General features: G+C 41.3%; 1 protein-coding gene across 2 annotated transcripts in view; it reads left to right on the top strand.

Annotated features, from left to right (window-relative positions):
- DIS3L2 (DIS3 like 3'-5' exoribonuclease 2) overlaps window positions 1–14,744 on the top strand; it is a 178,629-nt gene that overhangs the window by 93,559 nt on the left and 70,326 nt on the right. For both annotated transcript variants that reach the window (XM_014254371.2, XM_014254372.2), the window contains exon 12: window positions 11,924–12,036. In XM_014254371.2, the coding sequence (XP_014109846.1) occupies window positions 11,924–12,036 (113 nt within the window). The remainder of the gene's footprint in view (window positions 1–11,923; window positions 12,037–14,744) is intronic.

The following is a 14,744-nucleotide window of genomic DNA, read 5'->3' on the forward strand; positions in this document are numbered from 1 at the left end:
GGCAATATAAGGTGTATTTTGTGCCCATTTCTAAGGTGTCACCTTAGAGACACAGCTGCAGAGCTTGTTGTCCAAGAGACCAGGCATTGGATCCTCAGCCAGGGTTTGAGCATCACATAGTCTCTGTTCCTAGCAGGAGGAAGTAACAGAAATGTGTGTATTCATATTTCTTGACACACACTCTTTATTGCAGTCCTTAGTTTGCATTCTGATGGGGAATTCAGATAGTTCATTCCATCAACCTGTTCCTGGCTGGGACTGGGCTCTGTCTAGCTGGGGACATGCTTCTCTTCAGTTTCTGGCACAGGGGACTTCAGCCCACAGACCTGCAGCTGGCAGAAGACTCCCTCATCCATCTCATATCACAAGTTCCTTGGATATTTTCTTGCATGCAGATTGAATCTGTCTGGACTTTTTTGTCCTGGTGTGAATTGAGCATCTTGCTCAGTGATTTTCAGTCTGTGGTCCACTGCCCTGTGTGGCACTATGTAGGGTGCAATTACAAGCCCATGAAATGTGGCTGCTGAAAGCAGGGGTAATAGGTCCATCAGCATATGTAAAATTTTCTAAGGTATCTGTACTTTGACTTAATTTTTTTTCAGGAATGTGCAGATTTAGACAGGTCCAAAACCAGTACTGGGAGTCCTTTGGGGTCACTTCTTTGTGATCACTTGCTTGCAAAGCTGTGGCTGTTCCCAGCTCTTCGGTGTTTAGGACAGCCCCTATGGGAACCTCAATCTTATGCTTAGTAAAGCCTTTTGACATGTTTTAGAGGTACCCTGTGAACTTTTGGCTCTAAAAGTTGCTATGATAGCTGCAATTATTATGACAAAGAGTTGTTTTAGAAGTTAAGAGCGTGTCCAGGTCTGGCAAGGCTGAATCTCTCATGAGGGCAAAGTTGTGTTAAGAGTTAACACAGCTTTTATTCCAAATGTAAACGTGGTTACAAGAAATTATTATTTTTTCCATCTCTTTTGCCCATATGTAAAACACTTTAAAAAACCTTACCAAAAATCCCAACATGAACAAACCACATATCTTGGCATCCTCATGATGTCAGGAGATCTCTAAAAATCAACAGAGAATGCAGAACCCAATTCAGAATTCTCTGTTGGTGTATAGCACACTGAATTTCTACAAAAAAACACACTCATTGCCTACACTACTTCTATCAGACAGCTAAATCAGGGCATTTCAGAAGATTTTGGAGAATTAAGTTGTCTTCAAGCATTCATTGCTAATTTATTCAAGACTGTGACAGTTTCTTTGCCTTGAAGAATCTTGGGCAACAAGCAGAGAGATAAGTGATTGTCTTTGCACCTTTGTGGAGTTTCAAGCCTTTTCAGTGAGACCTTTATCAGATCTGGTCAATGGATGGAGGTGCTATGTCCTCAGGAAAAGATGGAAAGGAGTTTTTTTGCTAAAGTAGTTCACAAATCTATCATTAAGAACTACCCAGTAGCAGAGTGCCACTAGCAAAGGAAGCATGGGATGGCTGTGGGAAGAGCTGTATTTTTAATGGAGCTTGCAGTAGGATATTGCAGCAGTTGGAAACTTTTCCAGGGATATATGTTTTAAGTGGGCCAGTCTGGTTTTGAGAGGATTTTATATTGGAGTCTGTTTCTGATTAACGGCCGTGCTCCTCGTTATTGTTTAATGATAGCAGTAGGGAGGTGAGCTTGCTGTTCACATTTGTGAGTGTATATTTTAAAAGAGATCAGCTCCAATAAAGAAGGAAAATAGGGTTATTTATGTAACAGCTGCAGAAATATGAACAAACTGTACTCCATTTAGATGATTCAGCATAAGCTTGGAGTAAAAGATGGCTCTGGCCTGCACCTAGTTTCTACAGCCTTTGTAGAGCTTTCAGGGTAGCTTGAGGTTTTAAACAAGTTCATTTCAGTCAATGCTCTTTTGTGATCCTTTCTGCACATCTTCTAGCAAATTGCTGTGGCCAGGAAGGCACAGCAGAATCATTCTCAGGTTGTATGGATGTCCAAGAAAACAGCTGTACTGTTTTCAAGCCTGAATGTTTTCACCCAAGGTGCAGAGGTTTACAGATTTATTCTGATCTCAGAGTGGCAGGTGACCTATGTGTCCCAGTGATCCCAGGCATGTTTCTTACACTTTCCAAATGTCTTCTGGGAATTATCTGCCAGTGGTGCTTGTATTTCTGGTAATGTACACTATTGATGCAGTCCTGTTTGAAGGCTGCTTACTGGTACGAGTGTAAATGGAATTTGGCACATTTCAAGACAGACAGTTCCTTCTATTGAAAGGTCAGGCCATGATGGGAAAAGATGAAGCAAAAATTATGTGGAAGCATTTCTGAGGGGTTGTTTTTTGATGCTGATCTCAAAGTAATGCTTTGGGCTGTACTGAGAGAGCTTTTGTAAATCTTTTATTTGTATATAAATAACTAATATGGTTCTCACTTGTGTTTTTCTTTCATTCCTGTAGTCTTACAGTCTTTAACAAAGTAATTTAAGTTCAAGTAATTTACATCTTTTTTAGGAGGAATTGTACTGCAGAATAGAAATATATTCTACAGACTGTTTGCCCTGGTTTCCATGTCCATAGTGACACTGGTTGTCTGCATTTTGGAGTGAGGCCATAAATAGATACAATAATTTACTCTTCCCAATGTTTGCCTGATAACTTAAACAAATGAGGCTTCTACAGTGTGCAGCCCCCTGTTTTTTTCTGTTTCTCTTAAATCCATTCAATCTGTTGGTGAATTTTAATCAAATATACCTAAGAGAAATGGGATTAAAAAAAATCCAACACATAGTGTTTCTATATGTGTCATAAAAATGGGGTATAAGCAAAGAAGAGAGCTTTTCTTTGTGACCCAAATCTTGGAAGAGTGCAGCATGACCTTTGTGCTTAGCACAAAGCACCTTGTGGGCTGGAGTTTTTGGGAACAGATCTGCAGAGACTGAGACTTAGTTCTCTGTTCAAGGAGCCTATTTCACACATTTTGGTAGAGCAAACAAATATTTTACCAAATATTGATAAAATTCTCCCTTCTTTGCTGCAGACCTCCAGGTTCTGGGGCTGCTTTTCTTAGACCTGGAGAGCTTAGTAGACATCCCCTGGTGTATGAACTCCAGAATCCTGTGCTTCAAAAACACCTGTAGAGCCCTGGTAGCCCCAAGATATTCTCTACCATCTCAGGTGACCACCTGGTCTTCCTCTCCTTTGATCCACATTCTTTCCTGGTGTAGTTTGCAAACACTTAGGATGTTTTAATTTTCCAAAGTTCTGTACACTTTTATTTTGCTTTTTAAGATGTAAATATTACCTCTTCTATTTAGCTTTGTCACCCTGGCCACTTAAGGACTGTAGGGTGAAATTTGCTTTAGCAAAATGTGGTGCAGGACCCTTTAGCAAATTCCTTTGGTCCCTGCAGGACAGAGTATCAGAAGAGTTTGTAACTGGAGTCTTGCTGTGCAGATTTGCTTAAGGTAAACACTGAAGAACAAATTAGTGTTTGATCAAAAGTTACTTTTGAAATAATTATGGACTTATTTATCAAAAATAATTTATGAAATTACTATGCTTCCTTATTTGTAAGCTGTTTAAAATGAACAGACACCAGACCTGCAGAGAAAATGACAGAAACAGATTGACATATGAGTCAAATGTCAAATGATCATAAACTTCAATTTGCTTAGATTTACTGCAGGAGTCAAATATGGGAAAAATTAGATCTACAAGGAGCAGGACTGTGCAACATTTGGTAAAATTTTACTTTAGTATCAGATATAATTAGCTCGTCTCTCCTGTTACCTGCTGGTTAATCTGGGGTGTTTTGTTGTGTCACTAGGAGAGTGAAAAAGACATATTGCAGTGATTAGAAAGAGGTACATATTCTTCCTATTGAAGGCTTGTGGTTGCAGATTCAGTGAAATATGCAAAATGCTCTCAGATCTCTGCCAAATCCAGATCCCTGCTGTGCCCCACAGTGTGCTCCTGTGTAATGCTGGGAACTGCAGCATGTACACTGTGTTTTGTCTCTTCTTTGGAGGTAACATGGGGTTGTGTGCGGAAACACACATCACTTCCAATTTCCAAGTGCAGGGTTGAATGGAATCAGAGGGCTGAATTGAGTCTGCTTTTCTCCACCAAACATCTCTCTTGAAATTGGTGGGACAGCTTGATGGAGTGGGGCTCCCCTCAGTTCCACTGGGAATAGGGCAGGTTGCTCCAAACTGCTGTTGTCCAAAAGGGGAATAGAATGAGCCAAATCCCCAGACAAGTGCATTAAACTGGGTGTTAAGGTACTGGGGTGATTAAGAAAGGTTGGATTTAGATAGAGCATTTATTGCTAGAACATAATTTAAAATGGTTTCTTGCATATGTTTGAAAGCTGCTTGTGAGAAGGTTGATTAAAAGCTTGGTTAAGCAAAATTGGGCAGGGTTTGTGATTGATAATCCATATTTATTGTGCTGGATTTTTATATCAGGTATAAATATTTTATAAATATTTCATCCTTATCCCAAATGTTGTTTGGTTTTTTGGGTTTGTTTTTTTTTTTATTGTATGCGAAGAAAGCCGTGTGGCAAAGAGACGTGGGATTAGAACAAAATAAAAGGTATATTGTGTGAGAAGGACTAAGGTAACAAAGCCTGTCTGCAGAACATGCAAACAGATGTGCAAATACCAGTAGAATTACTCATAGAAGTGAGCTTACTTTTCTGCAGGGAGGAGAGATGCTTTGGGCAAAGTCGCCTTCTGGATCATTTCAGTTCGTGAATTCAGGACCTGGGACAATTCCCCAAAGATTTAGAGGCATGGGATTTTATGTCCTGGTGGATCTCACTGACATTTGTGGATACAAAATTAAAAAAAAGGAGTGTTTGATTGTGTATTGAAAGAAAAAAAATAAAGAAAATGCCTTTAAGTAGCTGGATAATGGAAAGAAGGAAAGAAGATCCAGAAATTCTTGTGCAAACAGATCTCAAAGCACTTTGCCTAGAATTTCCATTCATGAAAAAGGACCCCAAGGACCAGGAGAGTCCTTGGAGAAGAACCACAAATGGTAGGGGATGACCATTCAGACCTAGAGAGAGCAGGACTTTTCAGTGAATGTAGCAAATAAAAGTCAGAAGATATGCAAGGAAGATAAACTTTAAAAGGATACAAATAATTGGCAATGCATTCCCACATGGTTATCTTCAGTCACATGTTCTGTTACATGTAGGCAGCAAAGGAGTTACTGCTGTATATTGTCTTTATTATCAACTTTATGAAATGGTAGGATCCCTCAGAATCACTGAGTTATTGTTTTAACTTGTTATATATTGCAATGTAGGGTTTCAGAACCCAGTTGAACAGGAAAAACATCTTACACTGTAATTCACGACAGTATTTATTGATAGTTTACTATTTTGCTAGATACACAGAAAAAGTAAAACCAGGTGCAGATGGAAATGTTTTGAAAATCTTTCCAAAAATAAACAAAAACAGTTGGATGGCTAAAAGTGAAATCTCAGCAACTTCGTTCTATTTCCAAAGTTGAGGAAATGTCAAGGCTGTTCTGTGGAAGTACATTGTATGTGTTTGGCCTAGCACTACATCCCAAGGTCTCTTTGAATGCCTGGGAATGCTCACTCAGCCTTGGATTACTGCATACCAGTAATACTGCATTGTGAGATATCACAAAAGGAACTGACCAAGCAGTAGAGAGAGGCTGGTCCCTCCCCACTCTAAACCTTCATTTCAGGAACAGGATGACATCCTACACCCAGAAATACTGTAATTCATCTCAAAAGCTGCTGGGTGTCACTTCCCATCACTTTAAATCCAAAGACTGCTGATTTCCTGATAGAGCCTCTTGAATCAGTCTTGGAATACAAACAATTGATGATGTGAATACCAGAAATTGTCCTTTTACCTTCATCATGTTGGCTGCAAACCTCGCTGCTAAGAGGCTGCCAAGAGAGCTCAGGGCAGTCTGCCTTAGTATCAGCAGAGATTGCTTTCTGAGCCAGGAATCCAAGCCATTGCCTCTGTGTCCTCCTGCTTGACATCTTGTCAGGATGAAGGATGGAAGATCCATCCACCAAGTGTTGAATTTGAGTCTGCATGAGAAAGATTCATGCTGGGTTTAAGCTGTAAGTAGTCATCTAAAGGTTCTCCCAGAGGTGGCCATATAATAAGTAATGACATTCAGTGGATAAATCTGATGTGTTTGGGGTTTGTAGCTCCTCTTAAGTCGCTCATTACTTGAGTCTTGCAAAGAAATCCCTACAGTTTACAATACCTCTGAGTAGAACTTTGTTTTGGCACATCACAAGGTCTGCTAAGCACTCATGCAGGCACAGGGGAAACCAGCTCTGCTGTGAACCTCTACAGTGTAAGCAGTACCAGCACAGGAATGGTGACAAAACCTGCATGGGCAGGAGGTGGGACACAGGCTTTTCTGCATAAGGAACCACTGTCTCTGGTCTGTCTTCCAGTGGACACCTTTGATATATCAAAGAAATGTCACGTTCCCTTTGTTTTCCATCATTATACTGTGTGTCCCCAATTGTTCTGAGCTCTTTCCTGATTTTTTGTTACTGCAATACTTGTTCCCTGCTTGTATCTGTATTTTTCTGCTTGTATCTTGCTCAGCAGTGTGAAAAAATCCTTATTCAGTGTGCTTATTCTGTTGGCTATCATTGCCTGTGTCCTTCAGTCTGCAATTAAATGTTTTATCTTGTACATGCTGCATGAATTCTGTCCTGAGTATTTAGTGTTTTTCCCTCAGGAGAATTCCTTCCTCGTGCAAGTATCCAGCTTAATGGTGCAGTATTAGCACTTTCATAGAAGAGTTCTTTCATTCTTCTCCAGAGTTATTGTATCAGGTTTTAAGGTAGTTTTCAGGACAGGTGTAGGTAGTAGGTGCCTTCTGGGTGGCAGCATCTTTTGTCATAAGGTGAGGAAGAGCTGATGCAGGTTTACTCAGGAGAGGAAGCTCATTATGTTGCTCTGCCTTGGTGATGTGATATCTTCTGTGGGGTCTGGAGACCCGATTGATGCCAGCATAGTTGTCTCCAGCTCATGGGAGTTTGGAAATTGGGAGAACACCACCAGCACAAAGATTTACCCTGTGTTCCCGTGGGAGGATTTGCCTTCCTGAGAGCCTGAGAGAGCCTCATGCTGACCATGAGCCATCTCTGAGCCTCCCCTTCAGATTTGGGGGGTGCCCCTTTCCTGCAGGGGCTTGTGCTGGTTTGTGTGTAAAACTCAGGGCTCTGTAATGCACAGTGCATGAAGTGCCACCTTATGAAGGTGTCCTGGGTTTGTTTTGAGGTATAAAAGGTGGCTTTTAAATTATATCAAGTGGTTTTAGGACGTTGCTGAATTTATTAGCTGCTGCAGACAAAAATTCACATGAAAGACCTGCTTCCAGAATTTAATTTAGTAATAGATATAGTCTCCTCATAATTCTGAAAGTATTTTAAGGATTGCTGATGGCTCATGGGAACCTCTAGAAAAGATTTCTGCTTTTCATCCTCACTTGTCCTTTGCAGCACTTAATGAACAGATGAGTTTTGTTTTGGACCTTACCTAGACCTACTCACAAATTGGTTTGTAAAATTGTAGTTGTCTCTGTAATGTTCAGTTTTGATGTAAGGGAGAAAATGGCCAAAGGTCAGGGTAGCTGACCAGAGTAAAATAGTACTTTAAGAATCATGTTATTCTGGATTTTAGACTCATTGATGTCCAACATTGACCTTTTAAATTAAAAAAGTAAAGAAGAAAGTAACAGAAATCCTGTTATGGTTTATTTTTGTGAAAAACCGAATTTTTTTTATTCTTTTAGAACTGCTAAAAGCATCACTTTGCCATGTCACCTTTCCTGTCAGTAGTTTCTCAGATGCTTGTAGAAGTTGAGGAAGTGCCTAGACTTGCAGTATGGGAAGAGTTAACATTGAGAGATGTTTTTGGGTTTTTTTTTTCTCCCTTCTCTTGTGATCTCATGCTGTTTCTCAGTTTGGAGTAACTGGGGCCAATCTCGGTTCTGCTCATATTGGGGATTTTTGAAATATGGAAGTTCTTAGGAAGCATTTACAGGCTGAAAATGCCTTTTCCTTCTCTTCCAGCTCTTTCTTACTAATCCCTTTTTGTTTATAATTTTTTCAATAAAGAAGAAGTTCCTTGAACTGTTTTGTCATAGAGAATGAGATCATCAGCAAAAAAAAAAAAAAAGGAACAGCCTGTTCCTTGTTCTTCTGCAAGGTGCCACTGCTCTCCTTTGATTTTAGCATCATATTGATGCACAGGAGATTTTGGGGTGGGTTCAAACAAGCCAGATCCTCTGCTTGAGGAGCTGAACCTTCTCCAAAACAACTGTGTGCCCATTGTGCTGGGGGAGATCTGCCTTTCATGGCTCTGTCACTTGGCAAGCTCCAGGAGGGGACGCAAGCTTTCAGAAAGTTGGCGAGACACAAGTCCATTCTGCTCTGCCATTCTCGCAGCCACACGATGGTAAATAAAAGGGAAATTGTCCTCTCTGTTTGTGGCATCACAACTGTGTTGTTTGCAGTAAGATGACAACAAATCCTGTCCCGCTGGCAGAGCATTGGCCCAAGGGGAGTTTGAGTGGCTGAATGCCCAGCCCTTTCCCTTTCTTCTTGCAGACCTCAGGAGAGCTCCTCCTTGCAAAGGGCCTCTTTACTAGGTTTTGCAATGCTGTGGTGTAATTTCAGACAATGCTCTTGTCTCCCATCCATCCCTGTCACTGCATCTCTGTAGTTGCAGAGAGGAGCTAATAGGGTTCAGCTGGTTAATAAAACATGCCTTGCTTGATTCTAAACTGCATTCCCTGTTGCTAAACATCTCCCAAGAGCAGCTTTGCAGTGGTAGAGTTTGAATGGCACAACAGTTTTGCATCCACTTTCAGATGAAATTATTTTAAATGAAAGAATCCCAGGGACCCTGAGTGAAAGAAGCCATCCAAGTGCCTTCAGCATTTTTCATTGCAATAGATGCTCCCTGCAGCTCTTGCTTTAATAGCAGCATATGAAGTGTCGGGCTTAATCTCCTGTACATTTTTATGTAAATTCCTTTTAAAAAGCCCTAACCCTAAACTTGTAGTGTATACCTAGCTTAAGGGGTTGTTGTGCAGCTTTAAGTTCCCTGTTAGAGAATTTGGGATGAAACAAATCTGTAGTTTGTAAAAGTACTTGTTTCTCTAAGAAATTTAGGTTATAAAAAGTTTGTCACAATGGAGAGCTACATGGCAAGGCTTGCAGCCTCTCTTTGCTCGAAAAGTAGATTTTTTTTTGAACAAAATAGAGGTCAAGTAGACCATGTGTTGTAGCCTATGTGTGTTGTCCATGTGGTGTCCACCCTCTACCCCTTTTCTCTAATCTCTTTGACAACACTTTTTTACTCCATGCCTGCTGGTTAAATTCTCTTTCCCTTTCAGGCCACTTTTTCTTTTTTCTTGTTACCTTTTCCCCCCCTTGGGAAATAACATTTTTGCATTTTCACGATGTGAAATGTTCCTTTTGTGACTTTGTCACGATTAGAAGAACTGTTTGTGGACCTAGAACAGAATTCTAGGGAACAGTGTTTCTTTATCCACAATGCTCTTTCAAATTAATTAGCAAATAAACCAGGAGAGAGCAGCAGGCAGGTATTTCTTTGGCTGGTATTTTGTCTAGCACATTCAAAAGCAATAATTTGAAAGAAATCAGATTGGTTGATCACTGTGCCATATCTTCAAATTCTCTTGGTCTGAATATTTTGGGGGTGAGGGAGATAGGGTGATTCATACATGAGCAAGACAAACCCAAGAGCTGCCAGTTTGCATTATGTCAATGTATGTAAGAAAATATTTAGATAGAATTTCCATTAAAAGTTCAAAAGCAAGGGTCTCATGCTCACCCCGGCTTTTAGAAGCTCTGGTGGGAAACCTGAACGAAATTTAACTCTGCTTAGTGTGTTTTCGTTGGCTGACTCCATGTTTTATTATCTCATGCAATGAGATCTTTCTTGGTTTGTCAATTTTCTATCGAGGACAAAAAGTTCATGTATGTAACAGTGCACATATTGAATTAAAGTGCGATTAAAGGCATGATGTAATGACCCCCTCTCCTTTTCCTTTAGTCAATATTTGCCTGCAGGGTCAATACATTACAATATTGACTTCAAAGTTTTCAATATTTTTTTACCTTCTGAGTGTGTTGGCTTTGAGTGTGTGTAATATTAAACCTGTTGGTTGAACTGTTGGTCTAAGACTTACTGTCTAAGTAGTTTCAGGCTTGGATGCCTAATCCATGTAGAGCAGCTTTCAAGGCATGTGATAATATCACAACACAGCTGTAGGCAGCTTTCTGAGGTGAACCATTTAATCTGCAGTCTTTGCTCCCAGTTTCCTGACAAGTGGTGGAATTTGTCCCTTGGTGTGCAATGGGATTATTGCCCCCTCTCCCTGCTGCCATCATATTTAGTCTCTGCAGGCTTTCCAGTGTCTGGAGGTTATGTGGGCACATCTAAACCCTGTCCCTCCTGCTCTCCGTGTGTGTTTCTGTACTCTGGACATCTGTGCTCTGTTCAGTGCACAAAAGCTGCTCAAAAAGCAAGATCACACTTTACGCACTCGCAGCGCTGTGCAAACATGGCTTAATAAAGTTAAATCGTTATGAAGTCAGACAGCTCTGCAGGGTGGGCTGGTGCTCATTTCCCTGAGTTCCCAGCTGGGGCACAGTGGGCTGGGTGTCTCCCACTAATAGGAGGCTGAACCTTCTCATGCTTCCTCTTCTTCTGTTTCCACTCCTACTCTGCTGAAATCCTGTGCTGGTATCCATCAGAAGGGCACACAAGGCACATGTACTGCTTAATGACAACAGCTACAAACCATTTATCCTTCAAAAACGTGACACTCCAGAGAAGGGCTTTGATAATGTTCTTTGCGAGGTATATAAATAAACAGGATTGTCACCAGCGTGGGATCTTATTACTTTGTCTCTTTAGAAAAATTAAGGAAAGAAAAAATATTTATAGATACCAAGGGGTTAGTGAATTCCTCTAAAGAACCAAGTGTTATAATTAGGAACCCACTGCACTTAGAACTATTCTACAAATAAGCACCTCAAATCCAGCCTAGTCCTTCCAGAGAAAACAAAGGTCAATAGGCTGCTTTGAGGATTAGCAAACCAGAATTTCTTGGACCCAGGTACTAATTACTTCCAAAGCTGAGGATGATCACTACTTCCAAATCCGAATTACTGCCAAAACCTCGCGATAAACCTCAGTAGTACTCCTCTCTAGCCTAACTTTTGACTTAAGATGCTTTTAAACTGGACTCAAATTAAAGGATAAAAAGCCGAATCTGAAGGAAAGGCAGGGTACCAGTGGAAATATTCTTCTAGTGGAACGCTGCATTTCTGCATAACCTGGTCCAAAGTAATTGAAGACTTCCCATGTCCCCAGCAGCAAATTGGACTCAACCAGGTTGGTGCAGTTCTGAAAACCCAAAAGTATGCGTGACTGACTGGTGCACACCAGGGAAATTGGATCCTGCATAGCCTGTGTGTTTTTGAGGTGGGGTTCCATCTTTCTTTCATGCTGTTGTCTGGCAGCAAAGGGATGAGGCCTGAGCTCACTATTACAAGCTCCTAATTGGAAAGATTTATCCACATGATTTTAAGGGTTTTCACATTTCCACCTCTGTACTTGAGGATTCATTTCTATGTATATTCTCTCACGTGTTGTAGCCACGTGGTGGTGAATTTGAGAGTGTCCTGAGAGACCATGGTTTTCATCCCAGGTGGGAGAAGTGGAAACAAGTATCGGTTTTGTGAGATTTTGGCATAAAGCAAAAAGGTTGCAGTAGCACTGGGGGAGGGGGAGAGGAATTAGTTCAGTATGTCAGCAGTTCATTTCTGCTCACAGCTTACTGACTTCCTTGTGCAATTCCAGGGAACTTGGAAGTGGGAGTGCACATTGCGGATGTGAGCTACTTCGTACTGGAAGAAACAGCACTGGATAAAGTAGCAAGCCAAAGGGCCACCAGTGTCTATCTGGTGCAGAAGGTAAGGACAGCTTTTCCTTTGTCTGTCTTTGACTGTGCCTTCCATTTACCATAAATTCATTTTCAAGGTTCGTTTTCAGAAGCTCACAATCAAAATCTGGTTGTAATTGCAGGACACCTACAAAAATGAGTAAGTTGATGGAACACAGAAGGTGACATAGCTGCTGACTGCCTTGGAGCTTACAGAGAGAGGTGGAGCAGGAGCCTGTGACCCTCTGTCTGTGGTCAGGGAGTGCCCCACATGCGCCAGGGTTTACCAGCTCAGTGCTGACTTGAGCCAAGCCCTCCACACCCAAGCTTCCTCCTCCACTTTGCTCTTGGGGGCTTCAAATTTGCAGATGTGGAAGATTTTGTCTTGCTTTTGGTACAAGAGTCCAACTAATCCCTCCCAGAAATGGATTTGTGTCAGAATAGGGTGTAAAACACCCAAACAAACAAACAAACATCTTGAGGTAAAACAAAAGGTTCACACTCTTACTTTATCTGGATATCCCTAATAATGGAGGAATAGTGTTCCTTCATCATGCAATGAAAAGATGCTTGAAATTATACAGATTTTAGCTTAACAGAATCAAATGTTAAGCTCAAGTTTTAAGTTGACTGCTAAGCTTTACAAATGAACAGGTTCAGGTTTAACGTTGTTGGAAAGGAAATGTGTAGGGTTTGTCTGTAGCTGTCTCATTTTCAGTTGAATGTGCAGAAACACTTCATAGCTCATCAGATACCACTGGCACTGTGCATGTAGGGAAGCTGGAAAACTTGGCTGTCAGTGTCTTGTTCAGGCTTGAGGCATCAGCTGCATGGAGTGTTGAAACAGTCTCATGGAGCAGATTAATCTGCCTCTCCTCACACTCCCATTCAGTCAGGCTGAAGTCATTGTCTCCACAACCCCTTCTGGAATGACAGGACATCTTTTATATAATAAATAAATGTATCCTATGTTCTATTTAGGATTAGGATTCTCCCCATGCCTTCCCTTCCTGGATGTTTTCAGGGTTGTTATCCAGGGAGGTTTTTGTAATGAGGCTTGTTCCAGTAGCTTCCTCTGTCCTCTCTACACTTTCTGGATGATAAAATGATTCATGTTACACTACTGGCATCAAATTAATGGTTTCATATCAAGCTGTTTACCTTTAGCAGCTGTTCTGTAGCTTTCTTTAAGTGGAAGCAGCAAGGCACAGCTTTGGGGGTCTCAGGGAGTCTGGTGGGTTTCAGCTCCCTGTGGAACCACTGTGACAGCAGTGCCAGAGTGTCCCCACGGGGTCAGTGGTAGTGACACCAACAGGACACAGCTGCTCTGTGCTGGGAGACCCCAGTTCCCTGTGCTTGCTGTTCTGCACAAGTGGGAAGCAATGTGTATCTCATGGAAACAGCTGTTCTGGCACCAGTCTTCCCAACCCTACAGTCTCTCCAGTGATAAGCCCTTGGCTTCTGCAGTGCTCTGCTTCCCCCTCTGATGAATGACTCGATGATGCGAGGTGTGGGCTGGCCTAGGGGGGATATCACTGGGGGTAGCAAAGCTGTACTCCAGGAGGATGTTGTGGCAGTATTTCCAAGTCAAAATACTGTGTTTTGAGGCCATGTAATTATTTTAGTCAAGAGAGAAGGAAGATTTTATAAAGAAAGGAGACATTTTTCATGAAAATCTAGTTGGATGCAGAAGCTAACTGAATTTTCTTTCAAAGTGCCTTTTCCCCCCAGCACTGCCAATCCTGTGCAATGCCAGAGTAAGTTACCTGCTGCCCCAATATTCAATTCATCCTCAACTACCACGGCCCAGCAGTCAGGATTAGTGTTTTACCCACACTTCTGCCCTGCCGAAAACACATTTTAAAACAACAAACTAGGTTAGATGATGAAATTTTCAATATTTTAATTGCAAGAGATGAAAAGGAGCATGGGGATGGGCAAAGGAATGCAGCCAGGTTGTGTGAAACAAGATGGTAGCATGACTCTTGTAGAAAATATGCTTTCCTTTGATGAAACTGTTTCTTAAGAACAGATGTGATTCTGCGAGAGGTTAGCGCCATGCTAATCCTCCTAAAGAAGTTAAATAAACCCACATATTTAATTTTCCTGAAACAGAAGGGGAGTTATTGTGTAATTGCTAGTGGTCTATTTAATACAAGTCAAAAGTTTTTGAAATAAGAATGTATCAGGTTTTAAGAAGCAAGAAAACCTAAGCAGTTTCCTCTTTTTTGGCACATCTCACAGTGTTATTTTAGGTGTGAAGCAGCTCGAGTGAGAGTTCAGCCATAAATCCCTGTAATATTTTACTGGTCCGTTTTTACACTGGAGATCAAAGATCAGAGCTGTAAGCCTGTCTTCATTTTGAGTCCAAGGACTTCAAGACATTCACTGTTGACACCAGCAGGTTGTCAGGGTGTTGATATTTTGATAATTTCAGGCTGAGTAACAAAGAGTTGATCGAAATCTGAATTTGTGGAAGTGTTGTTACTACTCCTGAGGAGAAATCTTGGCTCATAAACAAATTGCCTATTTCCTTTGAGTGTCTTTTAGTGTACAAGCAAGAGATTTGCTGAACCCACTCCATTGCTGGACTTCAGCATCCTCCTACCAGCTCTAGTGGAAATTCTTGCTTAATGCAATCCCTCCTCGTTGGATTGACTGTGGGAGAAGGATCACCTTGTGAGTCAGTGGTGGCCATAACCAACCTAAACCAAGAATTAAGGGGCAGCCAAAGCAGGA

This window comes from Pseudopodoces humilis, chromosome 11, assembly GCF_049639895.1.
Source record: "Pseudopodoces humilis isolate 2021_Gansu_Grassland_sample_001 chromosome 11, ASM4963989v1, whole genome shotgun sequence".
In the NCBI taxonomy this organism is placed as follows: domain Eukaryota; kingdom Metazoa; phylum Chordata; class Aves; order Passeriformes; family Paridae; genus Pseudopodoces; species Pseudopodoces humilis.